General features: G+C 43.8%; 1 protein-coding gene across 1 annotated transcript in view; it reads left to right on the top strand.

Annotated features, from left to right (window-relative positions):
• LOC126299568 (uncharacterized protein CCDC198-like) overlaps window positions 1-18,722 on the top strand; it is a gene marked incomplete at its 5' end in the record, with an annotated part of 82,192 nt that overhangs the window by 17,094 nt on the left and 46,376 nt on the right. The window contains one exon of the mRNA XM_049991567.1: window positions 12,001-12,155. Within this exon, the coding sequence (XP_049847524.1) occupies window positions 12,001-12,155 (155 nt within the window). The remainder of the gene's footprint in view (window positions 1-12,000; window positions 12,156-18,722) is intronic.

Here is an 18,722-nt window from a genome sequence, read left to right as displayed (position 1 = left end):
GGGGTGGTTAGATTTTCAGCTGTCGTCCTCTTATTTTTTTCGTCACGAGCCACTGGAAAGACTTACGGTCACGATCACTCAATAAAAATTTAGTCTGCTTTGTGACTTAACGGATGATGTTTTTCCACATTCCCTGTGTGCGGTGTAAATCTTCGACACGGTGCCTATCGAAAAACCAAACACTTCGTCTACCGTGCTTACTGACTCACCCACCAAAGGAGCACCAACAATTTCCCTACGTTCGGATTCACTTAGCTGCGTTAATATGCACTCAAAATCGCATGGAGCACTCTTCTGACTACGTTTGACACATGCAACGTATTGGAAGCCATTGTAAAGGGGCCGTTCGTGGTCAGTTACAACAGCGCCACTTGCTCACTTCGCTAGCATCTGCATTTACACTCCTGGAAATTGAAATAAGAACACCGTGAATTCATTGTCCCAGGAAGGGGAAACTTTATTGACACATTCCTGGGGTCAGATACATCACATGATCACACTGACAGAACCACAGGCACATAGACACAGGCAACAGAGCATGCACAATGTCGGCACTAGTACAGTGTATATCCACCTTTCGCAGCAATGCAGGCTGCTATTCTCCCATGGAGACGATCGTAGAGATGCTGGATGTAGTCCTGTGGAACGGCTTGCCATGCCATTTCCACCTGGCGCCTCAGTTGGAGCAGCGTTCGTGCTGGACGTGCAGACCGCGTGAGACGACGCTTCATCCAGTCCCAAACATGCTCAATGGGGGACAGATCCGGAGATCTTGTTGGCCAGGGTAGTTGACTTACACCTTCTAGAGCACGTTGGGTGGCACGGGATACATGTGGACGTGCATTGTCCTGTTGGAACAGCAAGTTCCCTTGCCGGCCTAGGAATGGTAGAACGATGGGTTCGATGACGGTTTGGATGTACCGTGCACTATTCAGTGTCCCCTCGACGATCACCAGAGGTGTACGGCCAGTGTAGGAGAAAGCTCCCCACACCATGATGCCGGGTGTTGGCCCTGTGTGCCTCGGTCGTATGCAGTCCTGATTGTGGCGCTCACCTGCACGGCGCCAAACACGCATACGACCATCATTGGCACCAAGGCAGAAGCGACTCTCATCGCTGAAGACGACACGTCTTCATTCGTCCCTCACGCTCCACGTGTTGAGCAATTCGGCGGTACGTCCACCCGGCCTCCCGCATGCCCACTATACGCCCTCGCTCAAAGTCCGTCAACTGCACATACGGTTCACGTCCACGCTTTCGCGGCATGCTACCATTGTTAAAGACTGCGATGGAGCTCCGTATGCCACGGCAAACTGGCTGACACTGACGGCGGCGGTGCACAAATGCTGCGCAGCTAGCGCCATTCGACGGCCAACACCGCGGTTCCTGGTGTGTCTGCTGTGCCGTGCGTGTGATCATTGCTTTTACAGCCCTCTCGCAGTGTCCGGAGCAAGTATGGTGGGTCTGACACACCGGTGTAAATGTGTTCTTTTTTCCATTTCCAGGAGTGTATATTCAGGCATGCATCTCTCGCGGTGTTTAAATATAATTACTTAATCCCTGTATGCACTTATACATGTGATATTCATCAGATATTGCTTTCATCTCACGCTGATGTCTAGATTATAACATGCTGTTAATATAACAACATTTGATGTGACGAACCTCGATCATGCCTACGGGGGGAGTCTACATAATTTATAAATAATAAAATATGGATTATATTTGAAACTAAAAGAACAGCTTATGCAGGAAAATGACTTCCTTTAAGAAATATTACAGGATAACAGGACGAAAGTGACCACGTTTTCGTCTAGTGATCTTAATTCTAAAACCCACATTTTTGCTTATTTGATGTATGGATACTTGACGTTCTTTCGGAACGAAGGAAAGAAAGAAAGAAAAAGGCGGTTGGAGGTTAACATCCCGTCGAGACGGAGTGTAAATTTGAACTGAACAACGGTGCAGCAGGAAACTGGACACGTCTTTCTAAGAAGCCTAACCAGCTGTCATCTTAATCGATTATTTGAAAGAGGGCAACCCTAAATCTGAAACTGCGGACGGGCATCTGGATCCTGCTCCTCTCGACTGCAGTTACATTGAAGCAGTAAAGTGAAATTGGCTGATATTTTTTCTGTCCAACGAATCCACGTCATGCTAAATAACTGAAGACTTCGATTTATGATCACCAACGGAGTAACTCACCAGCTCGGAGACCTAAGAGAATGTGCACTTAACACGCAGGACCCAGCGGGTTGGTAGCAGCCTGTTCTTATTTTTAGTGAGCTCTCGTTTGTTTGTATGAAGTTGTACTGATTGGCATACATATGGTAATTTCGTTTCTTAACATGCGCTTCGTTTTACCCGAATGATCACGATTTCCTGATATTCTTGGGACAATGCTTACGTTTGTTTGCCAGCCGGAGTGGCCGTGCGGTTCTAGGCGCTACAGTCTCGAGCCGCGAGACCGCTACGGTCGCAGGTTCGAATCCTGCCTCGGGCATGGATGTGTGTGATGTCCTTAGGTTAGTTAGGTTTAAGTAGTTCTAAGTTCTAGGGGACTGATGACCTCAGAAGTTGAGTCCCATAGTGCTCAGAGCCATTTGAACCATTTGAGCCATCTGTTTTTCATCGCGAACACGTGAAAGCCACCACTGCCTGTTATAATTCAACCTGAGAACATATTTCAGCCAAGATCTTCAGCACCCTAATACAACCTTTGAGTGTAAATCATCTCTCCTTGTCAGTAACACGCGTGCAATGATGATGAAACTGAATCCTGCTTGTCTTAATGCCTAACGGCAAGAAAATCATTCACTGAAATGCAATGTCTCGATGTATTCATTACTGCAGCAGGTGTCTTGAATTTCTGTACTATTCGAACTTAATTTGTTTGATCGAAAATTGTGTATTAAAGAAAAATCCTACACTTGCAACCTACGTCCTCAATTATTTGCTTGACGTATTCCAATCTCTGTCTTCCTCTACAGTTTTTGCCCTCTACACCTCCCTCTAGTACCGTGGAAGTCATTCCCTCATGTCTTAGAAGATGTCCTAGCATCCTGCCCCCTCTCCTTATCAGTGTATTCCACATATTCCTTTCCTCTCCGATTCTGCGTAGAACCTCCTCATTCCTTAACTTATCAGTCCAATTTAATTTTCAACATTCGTCTATAGCACCACGTCTCAAATGCTTCGATTCTCTTCTGTTCCGGTTTTCCCACAGTCCATGTTTCACTACCATACACTGCTCTACTCCAGACGTACATTCTCAGAAATTTCTTCCTCAAATTAAGGCCGGTATTTGATATTAGTAGACTTCTCTTGGCCAGGTATGCCTTTTTTGCCATAGCGAGTTTGCTTTTGATGTCCTCCTTGCTCCGTCCGTCATTGGTTATTTTACTCCCTAGGTAGCAGAATTCCTTAACTTCAACGATTTCGTGACCATCAATTCTGATGTTAAGTTTCTCGCTGTTCTCATTTCTACTACTTCTCATTACATTCGTCTTTCTCCGATTTACTCTCAAACCATACTGTGTACTCATTAGACTGTTCATTCCGTTCAGCAGATCATTTAATTCTTCTTCACTTTCACTCAGGATAGCAATGTCATCAGCGAATCGTATCACTGATATCCTTTCACCTTGTATTTTAATTCCGCTCCTGAACCTTTCTTTTATTTCCATCATTGCTTCCTCGATGTACAGATTGAAGAGTAAGGGCGAAAGGCTACAGCCTTGTCTTACTCCCTTCTTAATACGAGCACTTCGTTCTTGATCGTCCACTCTTATTATTCCCTCTTGGTGGTTGTACATATAGTATATGATACGTCTCTCCCTATGGCTTACCCACACTTTTTTCAGAATCTTGAACAGCTTGCACCATTTCATATTGCCGAACGCTTTTTCCAGGTCGACAAATCCTACGAACGTGTCTTGATTTTTCTTTAGCCTTGCTTCCATTATTAGCCGTAACGTCAGAATTGCCTCTCTCGTGCCTTTACTTTTCCTAAAGCCAAACTGATCGTCACCTAGCGCATTCTCAATTTTCTTAATGTCACCAAAGGTTGTTTTAACTTTCCTGTATGCTGAGTCTGTCCTTCCGACAATTATATCTTTTTCGATGTCTTCACATTTTTCATGCAGCCATTTCGTATTAGCTTCCCTGCACTTCCTATTTATTTCATTCCTCAGTGACTTGTATTTCTGTATTCCTGATTTTCCCGGAACATGTTTGTACTTCCTCCTTTCATCAATCAACTGAAGTATTTCTTCTGTTACCCATGGTTTCTTCGCAGCTGCCTTCTTTGTATTTATGTTTTCCTTCGCAACTTCTGTGATGGCCCTTTTTAGAGCCGTCCATTCCTCTTCAACTGTGTTGCCTACTGCGCTATTCCTTATTGCTGTATCTATAGCGTTAGAGAACTTCAAACGTATCTCGTCATTCCTTAGAACTTTCGTATCCCACTTCTTAGCGTATTGATTCTTCCTGACTAATGTCTTGAACTTCAGCCTACTCTTCATCACTACTATATTGTGATCTGAGTCTATATCTGCTCCTGGGTACGCCTTACAATCCAGTATCTGAATTCGGAATCTCTGTCTGACCATGATGTAATCTAATTGAAATCTTTCCGTATCTCCCGGCCTTTTCTAAGTATACCTCCTCTTCTTGTGATTCGTGAACAGGATATTCGCTATTACTAGCTGAAACTTGTTACAGAACTCAATTAGTCTTTCTCCTCATTCATTCCTTGTCCCAAGACCATATTCTCCTGTAACGTTTCCTTCTACTCCTTCCCCTACAACTGCATTCCAGTCGCCCATTACTATTAGATTTTCGTCCCCCCTTTACATACTGCATGGCCCTTTCAATATCCTCATACACTTTCTTTGTCTGTTCATCTTCAGCTTGCGACGTCGGCATGTATACCTGAACTATCGTTGTCGGTGATGGTCTGCTGTCGATTCTGATTAGAACAACCCGGTCACTGAACTGTTCACAGTAACACACCCTCTGCCCTACCTTCCTATTCATAACGAATCCTACACGTGTTATACTATTTTCTGCTGCTGTTGATATTACCCGATACTCATCTGACCAGAAATCCTTGTCTTCCTTCCACTTCACTTTACTGACCCCTACTGTATGTAGCTTGAGCCTTTGCATTTCCCTTTTCAGAATTTCTAGTTTCCCTACCACATTCAAGCTTCTGACATTCCACACCGCGACTCGTAGAACATTATCCTTTCGTTGATTATTCAATCTTTTTCTAATGGTAGCCTCCCCCTTGGCAGTCCCCTCCCGGAGATCCGAATGGGGGACTATTCCGGAATCTTTTGCCAATGGAGAGATCATGACACTTCTTCAACTACAGGCCACATGTCCTGTGGATACACGTTACGTGTCTTTAATGTAGTGGTTTCCATTGCCTTCTGCATCCTCACGTCGTTGATCATTGCTGATTGTTCCGCCTTCAGGGGCAATTTCCCACCCCTAGTACAAGAGAGTGCCCTGAACCTCTATCCGCTCCTCCGCCCTCTTTGACAAGGCCGTTGGCAGAAGGAGGCTGACTTCTTATGCCGGAAGTCTTCGGCCGCCAATGCTGACTGTTTATCAAAATTTAGGCAGTGGCGGGGATCGAACCCGGGACCGAAGACGCTACCCCTAGACCACGGGGATAATTAAAACAATAACTTCAGGAGGAAAATCATTCGTGAAAGATTTTAAATTAACTTCAATTAGTATTTAGACAACAACCAAAAATTAATGGACAGCGGGTACAAATATCCTCTTAACGATCACGTTGTGTTCAATGGAAAAGTTTTACAAAAAGCAGAAAAATAGCCCCATATTACTTACAATCCCCGTAATATCATTTGGAGTGTAGAAAAATACCGTGAAAGAAGCGCTATATCCTTGGATGAATCACGGAAAAATATATATTGATCCTCCATGTATTCAGAGACACCGTCTGAATAAAGACGTGAAAAGACCTGAAAAATTACATAATATGGAATGACGCCTATGCAGTGCAAGCGGGCAACGATCTTACCAATAATTCTAGTAATACCCATCTCAGGTAATTCACAAGACAAAGTTCTGAATTTCATGAATTGTCAGAAGGCAGTATGTTGTCAACTGCATTCTGCGCAGACCAAGCGTGTTGGAAGACTAGTTCTTTGCCCAGGAACCCGCTGCTCTGACTAGCAACCTGAATGATTCACAGAGCATTGCTCTAGAACTGCTGCAGAAAGACATGTTTCTCTCTAATTATCCAAAAATAAGACTTCCCAAGCAGACGAAAGCATGGACTATAAAGTCTTTGAATCATATGAGTGATCCGTATCGCGCACATTGATTCATAACATGAAAGACGGTTATAACAGACTGCTTTGAAACATATTTAGTAATTAACATAGCTGTGGACATCACTGGGTGCACAGCCAATGTCGATGTATTGTCACTAGCCCCTATTGGTAATGTGGTTAAGATTCAAGTAATCTTAACAAGTTTGCCTTCGCAGCTGCCACATCACTTACAACAAAGCAAGGTCCTTCTGACCTCAGTCTCAGCAGCTAGAATTAGGATAGCCACTCATGAAGCAGTCCGAGCTGACAGCATCTATCGGTTCAGTATATCATTGCAGCATACCAGTCATGATGCAGCTTTCTACAAAAGTGAAAACTGTAGATTAACAATAAGTGGAGATCACCCAAGTTGTTTTACCTGAACTACCTACCAAATTTATAAGATGAAATGGAAGTTGAAGGTGAAACGACATCTCTCGGATATAGGAGTGTCACGGGAGCCTCAGACAGGCAACACCCACCTATGTAAGGCAAGGGAAAATGCACAAATGTCGTAGTTGTCGTAGGTATGGTAGATATCTCAAATAACAAAAATACCATAAATCCATTAGAATTGGTAATCACTTGTGTGTTAATTCTGGAATAAGAAACAACAACGCACCACCAACCTACCAGCATAATCTTTCTAGCTATACAAATGTTCTTCTCTAGGAGACAAATAAGGTGTCTGTACTTATCTGCCGCGCGGGGTAGCCGCGCGCTCTAGGGCGTCTTGTCACGGTCTGCGCGGTTCCTCCCGTCGGTGGTTCGAGTCCTCTCTCGGGCATGGGTGTGTATGTTGTACTTAGCGTAAGTTAGATTAAATAGCTTAGGGACCGATGACCTAAGCAGTTTGGTCCCATAAGACCTTACCACAAATTTCCAATTTTTTCCACTCATCTGCAGAACAAACAACTCTTTTTTTTCTTAAAATAGATGGTAGAGACTAAACGCCGACTATGAAAAAGTTGTATTTGGTTTCACAAATAACTTACCTACAAGAGATACCAATGCTGGGAACATTTCCAAAATTAGATACCTGGTAGTTATAGCTTTCTATTGTTCCTTTCTATGCTACTCTACCAATCAAAGCATTGGAAAAATTCACAGAAGGCGGCACAAGGTTTATTTGCAACAGTAAGAAACAATGTTCTTCTACTCCGTCGGAAAATAATGGAGGTACAAGATTTTCAATTTGAAAGTCACCTGATAAAGGCCGCACTTTAGAAAAAAGATTTTCCTCCGAAATGAAAATGCTAAGTCTCACTGAGACCGTCTCGAAGCAAAATTCAACTAAGAGATTAAGTTCTTCCGTCTTGGTACACTTTTAAAATCTAGCAAACAAAATTAAGTTCTTTCGTATATGTATGTAGTTAAAAGTTCCCTTGGAACAGTCTACAGTCAATGTACTTCAAAAATAGTTTAAGCAAGATTTTAAGACAGCCAAAACCACGAAAACAGGCTGTCGGTGGCGTGGCAGCGTCGCAGTGGCAGCTGACGGTGGCTGAGACAGCTCTGTCAGTGTAGAGCTCCCAACTGGAGCCCTAGCTCGGAGTGACCTGCTGATGGATGGCCGTGCACCGGCATCAATACCGTCCAGCGGTAGGATGTAATGAGATATGTTTTGGCCACGTGGCCCGCGTAATAAAGTAGGTTGCCCACGACTAGCGATCTCTGGAGGTGCAGCAAGAACCGCAAAGTGTAACACCAGGAAATGTCCGGTGAGAAGTGGTTGCCTGACAAGCGGGCAACCTCCAACGCTTGGGTGTATGATGTGTTGTAGACCTTGCAGATATAACGTCGCGATATGTCAGGATTCAACCGACGTAAATAGCCACGAATTAACCTGCAAGAAAAGCGGTAGAGTTGTACTCAAGTTTAGAATGGATGAAAAATAAATACGGAAAGTCATGCATACGCCTTCTTCTGTTCAAAAATTAAGAAAAGAAAGTTAACCACCAAAAGAATCTTCTATATTTGCAGTAGAAACATATGCAGTTGTAGAGACTACCAGATACAAAATATTCTTAAAAGTGTACGAAAGAGTAGTGAACACAAACACAACAATAATAAACTCTGACTGAAACGTGTTGTGAAATCCGTTTGAGGTAGAAACTGTGCTATAAATATACGTAAATTTGTTGTGGATCGAGTACGAAGAAGAAAAAACTATCGTAGAAGTAATTTGAGTTGAGCCTCAAATTAGCACTAAATGTCATTAATGTGGACAAACTAGAGAAAAATGCAATTAGGAGCATAATACAATGAGCATACAGTTCTCATCTATTCTGTAAATCGAACGATAAACAATCTTTTCATGGCGGGGAGAAAGTGCGGAAAATTAGGGGGAAGCAGCTATGCACGTTTGCAAAGAGACACGATCTGTGCGTCCTACTAAAACTGTGCTCAACAGAATCCCACAATCGCATCATCCTATGGTCGAATGCTGCTTCTTCTTCGCACATTTGCATCAAGTCAGCGTTTTTCACACACATTGCTATTAAAGCGATTGGCGATGTAAATTAAATTCTGTTGCAATGGAAACGTTGTGAGAGAAGCTGGGCTATAAATTTAAAGCAGATCACGAGCCATGGCCAATGTCTTACGCTTTGCACTATCTGAAAAGATGGCGATTCAGCCAGGACTTCATATGATGTACGTAGTTACAAAAATTCGAAAGGAAACATAGATATTGGGTTCCATGAAAAGAAACTTCAAATAAAAAGCACATGCTGTCGATTAAGCGTTCGACAGAAAGAGGAAAAGAATATTAGATTTACGTTATGAATCAAAACACCCACAATTCTACAATATTTACTATTTATTTCGCAAACCGGTTTTCGGCTGTTGCGCCATCAGGTACAAAGCAACTGAAATAAATAGTAAATATTGTAGAATACTACACCAGTGTGGTGCATGTTTTCATTCATAACGTATAAAATGTTCTACCAGGAACCGACGGAACAATCAGTCAGTGCAATATTGGATTTACCTTCCGCTGGAATAAATTGTTCAACAGCTAACGGATTACCTTAAAACGTAAGACTCCCCCGGTAGATATCCATCAGGCCTCCGAGATCATCATTACACGGCACCTACGTTAATCAAAGTGACTCACGACGTCAATAACGTCATGGACAGACGTGAAGCGTCCATTTTTATATTTCTTGACTTCAGGAAGGATTTTGATACTGCTGATTTCGATATATTACTTATTAAAATGGAACAGTTGTCTTCCTCAAATAATGCAGTGCTACTGTTCGACAGCAACCTAAAACAAAAAAAGTCAACGAGTGATTTGTGGGCCGAGGTCATCACGAAAACAAATGCTCTCTAGAGTCCGCCACGGTCCAGTCCATGCTCCATTGCATTTCTCGCTGTATTTCAATGATATTTCATGCGTGCTTCATTCTTGAAACTACCACTTACATGCTGATGTGGTCGAATTGTACGTCAGTACCAACCCTCCGAACATACCTGCTGTCGAATCACGTTCGAATGACCATCTTTATTCAGTATCACGATGGACACAAAAAGTGTGTAAGGGGGAATTTAAAGTAGACTAGGGAGGCAATGAGAATTTGGGTCGAAGAGGAAGGCGTGCCAGGGTAATCTGTGGAGTTGTGCAACCGTTGTGCCAAGATGGCTATCTGTATGAGACCAGTAGAGTCTCTGAAATTGTGTCATGTTATTCTTAAACAAAACCCTAAGAAGTCACTGGTCGTACTCAAGTAACACTGAAAGCTGATCGGCGTATATTTCCGTGAAACAGTTCTTCCAATGTTTCTGAATGGTATCCAATTACCGCTTCAATACAAAAGAAACTTTCTGGCAGATTAAAACTGTGTGTTGGACCAGGTCTCGAGGCCAAGACCTGCGTCTTTCACGGAGAAGAACTCAACCGACTGGGAAACCGAAGCACGAGTCATGATCTATCCTCACAGCTTTACTTTCGCCAGTGCGTCATATTCTACTTTCTCATTCTGGAAACAGTAAAAGACTTCGTCATGATCTTCTCTGAAAATCTTAACTGGGAAGAACAAACTTTTGCAGCACGTAGAAAATCTCTCTCCTGCGTACATGCACACCAAAAATGTAGAAAACTATCCTCACCTCAGACTATCAAAATCAGTCCAGTATTTAATGGTACCAAATCTTTACTACCGTCATATAGTTCAACACTCCACAAACGGTGAAAACTTCAAATAACTCGAGCTAACTATGAATACTTGGATAAGGTATGAGTAAACATGGTTGTATAAGCGCATTAGTACTTACTTACTCTTTCAGGTTGGATGTAATCGGAGAGGCGGCGTGATTTGAACATGCTCTGTCAACTTCATCGATTTCTTAATCACTACTTTCCTCTCCAGAGAGGGGTTTAAAGGGGGTGGGGAGAACTGTAGAGGAAGACTTGATACATCCAGCAAATAATTGAGGATGTAAGTTGCAAGTGCAACTCTGAGATAACAATGTTGGCGCAGCACAGGAATCTAAAAGCTAAATCTTTATTCCTCTTCCTCTCCATTTCCGCTATATATCTGAGGAACAACTACCTAGTAACCCGCGTCTTCTCCAAACCACTCTGCCTCTCGGCATAACACAGCTGGTTTATTTCTGCTCAACAGGGAACCAGTATGTTCCGTTTCCTGCCTTGCATTTCATCTGCTGATTTACCATATTATTTCTCACACTTACTCACACTACCAGACAATCTTTGGCCCATTTTTAATCCTTCTGTACTGTTATCTGACATTTCTGTTAACATCATTACTCGCGTTCGACACGAACGCAATCAGGAAATTACTTAATCCTCACAATACGAAGCGAGTGGGAGGGTAGTTTATGCTCAGCTTTTGAATATGTTGTAACCTAGTTATGTAATTTATATTTTAAATTTTTTAAATAATATTTGTTGTTTTTAATGATTTACTTTACCACATTCCGTAACTGTTTTGGATTTTTCATTATAACGTAACCCAAAAACTTAAGTCTTCGTATTGAATTTGACTTTTCACAACAAATGACTTTTTCTTTATTTCTGATTCAGGATCCTTCGTACACGTCTATATATATTTAAAAAGTATGTTACGAATAAAACTCAGCGACATTTAATGAAAACTGTAATCTTTTTAAATTTTTTGTGGTGGTCGTAAAGGACCCCCTCCTCTGTGAACACACTACAGAACATACGCTGGTATTTCTAAAATTATGCTAAAAGGCCTTTTCAGGCTCTGGATCCTATTTATTCGTCAGTAACTATTTAAAAAGGATGTGGTTAATACAAGTTAACAACAATTAGGAAAATTTGTTTATTTTTTAATTTTTTGTGGTGGGCAGAAAGTCCCCGCCTCCCCGTTGGTAGTACACGTTGTGGAAAATGCGTTGCTATTGCTAAAATTTGCAATTCTGAAATATCACACATTCATTACTATACATTGTCACTATTATTATTTATTATATTGCTCGTGCATTTGATAAACTGTAACGTAGACTCAGCTAAGGTGTGTCGTTAGGTGTAAGAAAGAGCCTGAAGGCCTTCATCTTGTCGGGTGGAATAAATGTATAAATATGTAAATAAATATTAAGTCCCCGGTAACTTTATTGTAAGCCAGTAGAGACTCACGGAGAGTGTGGTGTGTGTGCGCAGCTCAGCCGCTGGCGTTCGAAGTGCCGGTGACGACGGAGAGCCTGATCCGGCGGCACCCGCCGCGCCGCCTCAAGCGCCTGGAGGACCAGCAGCTGCCGCTCACCCACCAGCTGCTCGACGAGAAGCAGGCCGAGGCCGAGCAGCGCCGCCACCAGGTCTGCTCTCTTCCTTTACCTCCTCCTGTGCAGGGCCGGCCGTCGACCATACGTGTTGTCGAATGGCTCAACGATCGCCGAAGCGGTAACATCCATTAAATGTTAGAGAGAATTCGTTCGGGGCGATATAAAGGGGAGAGAGCGACGAAACTATTTGTACAAAAAGAAGATTCCTGTCAGAGATACGTTGGACCAGTCCTCAGGAAATGTACACTGGACTCGCGTTCGGGAGTACCACAGTTCGAATCCGCCACCGGGCATTCACATTTAGGTTTTCCGCGAATTCCCCAAAATCGACCGAGGCTAACGTCGGGATGATTCATTGGAAAGTGTACGGCCGACTTCATGCCCCGTCCTTGAAAACTGTCCGAGCTAGTGCTCCGTCTGTAACGACCTCGATGTCGACGGGACGTTAGACAATAACCTTCCTTCCTTTCTTCCTCCAGGAAGTGTAGTCCACCGGCGAAGGAAGAAGCTTACGAAAACTTCGTTCGACCGCCGCTTGGGTATTGTTTATTACTCTACTGGCCATTAAAAGTACTACACCAAGAAGAAATGCAGATGATAAACGGGTATTCATTGGACAAATATATCATACTATAATTGACATGTGATTACATTTCCACGCAATTTGGGTGCATAGATCCCGTGGAAATCAGTACCCAGAACAACCACCTCTGGCCGTAATAACGGCCTTGATACGCCTGCTCATTGATTCAAACAGAGCTTGGATGGCGAGTACAGGTACAGCTGCCCTTGCAGCTTCAACACGATACCACAGTTCATCAGGAGTAGTGACTAGCGTATTGTGAGGAGCCAGTTACTCGGCCACCACTGACCAGACGTTTTCAATTGGTGAGAGATCTGGAGAATGTGCTGGCCAGGGCAGCAGTCGAACATTTTCTGTATACAGAAAGGCCCGTACAGGACCTGCAACATGCGATCGTCCATTATGTAGGGTTTCACAGGGATCGAATGAAGGGTAGAGCCACGGATCGTAACACATCTGAAATGTATCGACCACTGTTCAAAGTGCCGTCAATGCGAACAAGAGGTGACCGAGACGTGTAATCAATGGCACCCCATACCATCACGCCGGGTGACACGCCAGAATGACAGTGACGAATACACGCTTCCAATGTGCGTTCACCGCAATGTCGCCAAACAAGAATGCAGCATCATGATGCTCTAAACAGAACCTGGATTCATGCGAAAAACTGACGTTTGCCATTCGTGCGCCCAGGTTCGTCGTTGAGTACACCATCGTAGGCGCTCCTGTCTGTGATGCAGCGTCAAGGGTAACCGCATCCATCGTCTTCGAGCTGATAGTCCATGCTGCTGCAAACATCGTCCAACTGTTCGTGCAGTTGGTTGTTGTCTTGCAAACGTCCCCACCTGTTGACTCAGGGATCAGGACGTGGCTGCACGACCCGTTACAGCCATGCGGATAAGATGCCTGTCATCTCGACTGCTAGTGATACGAGGCCGTTGGGATCCAGCACGACGTTCCGTATTACCCTTCTGAACCCACCGATTCCATATTCTGCTGACAGTCATTGGATCTCGACCAACGCGAGCAGCAATGTCGCGATACGATAACCCGCAATCGCGATAGGCTACAATCCGACCTTTATGGAAGTCGGAAACGTGATGGTACGCATTTATCCTTCTTACACGAGTTATCACAACAACGTTTCACTAGGCAACGCTGGTCAACAGCTGTTTGTGTATGAGAAATCGGTTGGAAACTTTCCTCATGTCAGCACGTTGTAGGTGTCGCCACCGACGCCAGCCTTGTGTGAATACTCCGAAAAGCTAATCATTTGCGTGTCACAGCATTTTCTTCCTGTCAGTTAAATTTCGCGTCTGTAGCACGTCATCTTCGTTGTGTAGGAATTATAATGGGCAGTAGTGTACTTTGTCACGCTTACTAGACAGTATTTATAGTAGAAATGGAGCAAATCCAAAGCAGAGCAGCCCTTATCGTTACAGGCTCGTTTAGTATGCAAGAAAGCGTCATGGAGATGGTCAGACAGCTCGAGTGCCAGCAGATGCACGAGAAAAATTTTGTTCCACGGAAACATTTACTGTTAAAATTCCGAGAGACTACATTCCTAGAATAATGATCCAATGTATAGCTTCGACGTTAAAATCAGAGATTTGAGCTCAAACTGAGGCATACTAACAGTCATCACGGCCGCACAACATTCGAGGTGGGCAGTTGCAGTGGTGCCCTGTGCCGCCAACTATAAGGTGGGCAGTTGCAGTAGTGCCCTGTGCAGCCAACTATAAGGTTGTTCGTGGAGTGTAGATGTCAATGTAGATGTAGATGTAACGGTACGTACATTGTGATTCAGCACACATGCGGCCAGTGTCGAGGGCAGAGGTGCAAAGAATTTTCGCATTTTGCCATTAAAGAAAGAAAGAACGATAGAAAATGAGAGACGCAGGGGAAAGAGAAATGCTAAAATACTGACGCGACTGGGCTCAGAACATCAGAGTGCAAACGTTTTTCTACATATTCGTTTTCAGTTACATGGCTTCGTGGGAATACTTGTCGGAAGATGTTATTAAACGTGATGACGGCTTCCAGCTATATGAGACGTAGGAATCGGTGATTTCGTTACAGAGAAGCCCAGTTACGATTGATTTTATCAGTTAGACCATCAGATATCAGCTGCGCCGACCTGTAATTCGACACAGGGTGTGCATGCAATAACACCTTTACGAAAGCGCCTTCGCGCCACAGGTAGAGCAATATTCGACAGAGGGCTGTCATGCACAACAGTGTGCATGCACCACCGCACCAATTTTTGCATAAGCCCAACGACGTACACCAGCAATCTTGAGTGGAAAACTCTTGTGGAGATTGCTGCCTGGCTGTCAGCGATATATTGTGGCATGAAGTCATCTTAGTGCAGTAGAAGCCCAGAAACCTCATGAATTATTCACTGTTCCGTGAGAATTTCAATATTCACATCAGAGTACTTGTTTATGTTGATTTCCCATACGTGAGTTAAGAAATTATAAGTGCAGCACTGTATGATTAGTGAAAACGAGCATGGCTTCTTTCTAATGTGGCGTACGATTACTGTCAGCGAAACATATATGTTTCGGAAGTTAAGGGTAGTATCGATACGCAAAATATGCTAAGTACATCATTTAGATTTTATCAACGTTTACGAAATGTCAGGAGTCATGACTTTTGTGATTTAGATTCGAGCGAATGTCGGGAACGACTCGACAGAAACGTGATGGGTCACGACTAACTGGTTTGCAGCTGCCAGCAGAAAACTGCCGAGTGGAAACAGAAAAGACACCAACGAGCAAACGAAAAAGTGAAGACGGAACTGCAGATAAGGAAAGCACAACATCTCAACCGGACAGAGAACCTGAGTCGTAGGAGACCAAGTTCCAACAGGGCATTATTACAACAAGACAACGGATAAATCGTTAGTAGGGGATCATCACCGATTTCTTCCAAATTTATGATGTGTTCAGGGCTTGGGTATAAATGAAAGCCACAGAAGTGGGAGCTCCAAATGGTCAAGCGTTTACTAAATATAAAATTTGTGGAGTTGGTCAGGTGAGCTATGATCCATGCGTGTTAGAATAGTTTCCAAGCAGCGGTTGGAACAGTGGAAAGGGTACAAAACCGTAATCAGAGGACCGTGGGGTGCAGATACTTCCTTTTTATTTTCAATGTTTTCTTTACTCCCACGGCAAATATACCAAAATAATGGCCAGTATAGTGTATTTATTAATTTCCATAAAAGGCATGAAAAGAAAATCTGGGACCGAGGATTCAAAAAGCGGTAGATGAGTACGCGGCAAAATGTACCATTGTAGTTGTTACTTCATCCAAAGGCGGAAAACTGACAACACCACAATACAAAATTTTTTTGATAGATTGTATGCAGCCGTACATAAAGATCAAAATGGAGAAAACTGACAACACCTTTATACAATTTTTTGACTGATATTATGAAGCCCTACTCACAGTACAAATTTTACTATTATTGACTTGTGACGGAGCAAACAAATCATATTAATACGACGAGATTTTTCAGCATAAGGGACTGCCATCGTGCAGTAGTAAAGTAATTCCTTCCATATGCACTACGATAGTGCAACCCTGCAAAATCTGTTCGTATCGTCAGGTAAATAATTTCATCAAAAAGCTTCAATATTGCTCTCACCTCTTAGAGAGAGAAAAAGAAGTCGTATCCCACGAGATCAAGGCTGCATAAAGATACATTCCATTGTACCTCGTCATCTGTCCTCACCTATATTTGACGGAATGATGCAATATGTGTGATTTACTGCCTAACTGAGCGCTTACAGAGAACTTTTTATGAACTTAAAATATTCGTATGTTTGTTATTCAATACAAAATTTTAAATAGCCACGTAATTGTAAAAATGCGACGATTTAACGCGTGCAAGATGACCGGGAAAATTACTCCCTCACCCGACCCGAGCCAAAATGCTATTTTTTCGAAACGATTCGCCATCTACAGCTCCCACTTCTGTCATTTTCTTATTCTGGCCAAACCTTGCGTATAACATTAACTTGGAGGAAATCGGTGATTACGGGCAGCCGCGGACCCCTTCTGAGTCCCATACTGCTGCACTGCGGCGGGAAGCTCTAAATGGTGTTTGGTGGCACGGCAAGGCGGCGAGGCTGATATCCAGTTCTATGCCCTCCAGCGGGTTTTCACAGATGTACCAGATCCCTCTCCACGAAACGGGCACGTATGGATGGAAGCACCCTCGAGCATATTTTGGAAGGTACGGTTGGTGTTCCTACACTTAATATCACCGGCTGGTGGCAGGAACTGGGAACGTCCGGCACTGTACCGGACGAAACGATGTGGCTGTTGTTGGTTGTGGTTGAGGAGGCTCTGTGAAGATCTCTGTCTCCACGTCTGTTTTCAATGAAACTGCCTCTAGTTTTCCTGATTGCAAAGCTCTATCTCTAAGGCTTCAGGACTCGCAATGGTGGGCTTGCTACTTCAGAGTGTACCACTGGCAGTGGTGCAGTTGGAATTCTTTGGCCGATTTGGTTTGTATGATGACGCTCGAAATCCTTCAATGTGGTGACCAACACTGACGTGTCGCACATGGGTATTAACCACTGTTTTTGACGTCCACTGCCGTTCCCGATGAGTGTCACTCCAAGTGCGTGCTTCCAGAGTCCTGGGGCTAGCAATTCGGTAGACGAGCATTCGCAGCTGTCTACGTACTTAGGAACAGTCTAAGTGGTACTGTTGTACTGGTGGTTTCCACCGCTTTCACATTTGCTTCTTAAGTACCCACACCAACGCCCTGAATCTCCACTGCAGTATGGGTGAAATGACCGACTAAAAGGGGGCTTTTGGCTGCTTCTTGTGCAGAATTATCTGTTTCCGTTGATGGGAGCCCATTTGCCCTCTACTATCGTTCATGGAAGCCCTTTTATTGCTAGAATTTTGATTAGTGTATTAATTGTCGCTTTAGTTGTGTTTCGACGTTATGCACACACTACATTCGGACATTTGGAATAGGTGTCTACGAATATTACCCAGACAGAGCCCAGAAATGGGTCTGATAAATCAAAATGATTGCATTTCCAAGATTGGCATGGGGTGGTGCTGCTTTAGATCGGGTGGAGCCTGAAGAGCTGCCCACATGGCTACCATGTCTCTGTTCAAGCTTAGCAAGTAAGCATACCATCTCACTAGGACATTCAAATGGCTCAAATGGCTGAAAAGGCTCTCAGCACTATGGGACTTAACAGCTGAGGTCATCAGTCTTCTAGAACTTAGAACTACTTAAACCTAATTACGCTAAGGACATCACACACATCCATGCCCGAGGCAGGATTCGAACCTTCGACCATAGCGGTTGCGCGGTTCCACACTGAAGCGCCGGCGCTAGGACTTTCGTTTGTGATATTCGGCAGTGGCCACAATGAAGTACTTGTAAAAGTTGTGGCCACAGTGTGGCCAGGATGGAGAGATCTTTTGTTTCCGGCCCAGCGTCTATTAGGACATCGTTGATGACTGCTAAACAGTGGTAGATGTGGAGTCAGGTCTGGAGAATGTTTTTGTCTGAAATGTATGTGGGCTACCCATTGAGCACACAGCGCATGATTAATCGAAATATGGAGCCATGACGCATGTCTACAGCGATTCGTACTGCCATTATGGGAAATTTTTCCAACGTCTGTCTCCTTTCAGCATGTATGTGTCAACATAATATTTCCTTCTGGTCAAAGGCTTGGTCTGGTCAGAAGGGAAAGCGAAGTAAATCGTCATTATTTTCGTGTCCCTCTGTTCGCTTGCACTTAGTTGCATAATTCTAGGAGCTCTGGAAATGTACAAAAAGTTGGAGGTACTATGCTCTTCGTTCTGTAAGACTGAACCATGGACCAGACAGCACTACCAACGGTTGTGGCCCTTGACTAAAGTGGGTCCGCAGCTCGTGGTCGTGCGGTAGCGTTCTTGGTTCCCGAGTTCGATTCCCGGCGGGGTCAGGGCTTTTCTCTGCCTCGTGATGACTGGGTGTTGTGTGATGTCCTTAGGTT

This window comes from Schistocerca gregaria, chromosome X, assembly GCF_023897955.1.
Source record: "Schistocerca gregaria isolate iqSchGreg1 chromosome X, iqSchGreg1.2, whole genome shotgun sequence".
Classification (NCBI taxonomy): Eukaryota; Metazoa; Arthropoda; class Insecta; order Orthoptera; family Acrididae; genus Schistocerca; species Schistocerca gregaria.
This window is presented reverse-complemented; position numbering and strand designations above follow the sequence as displayed.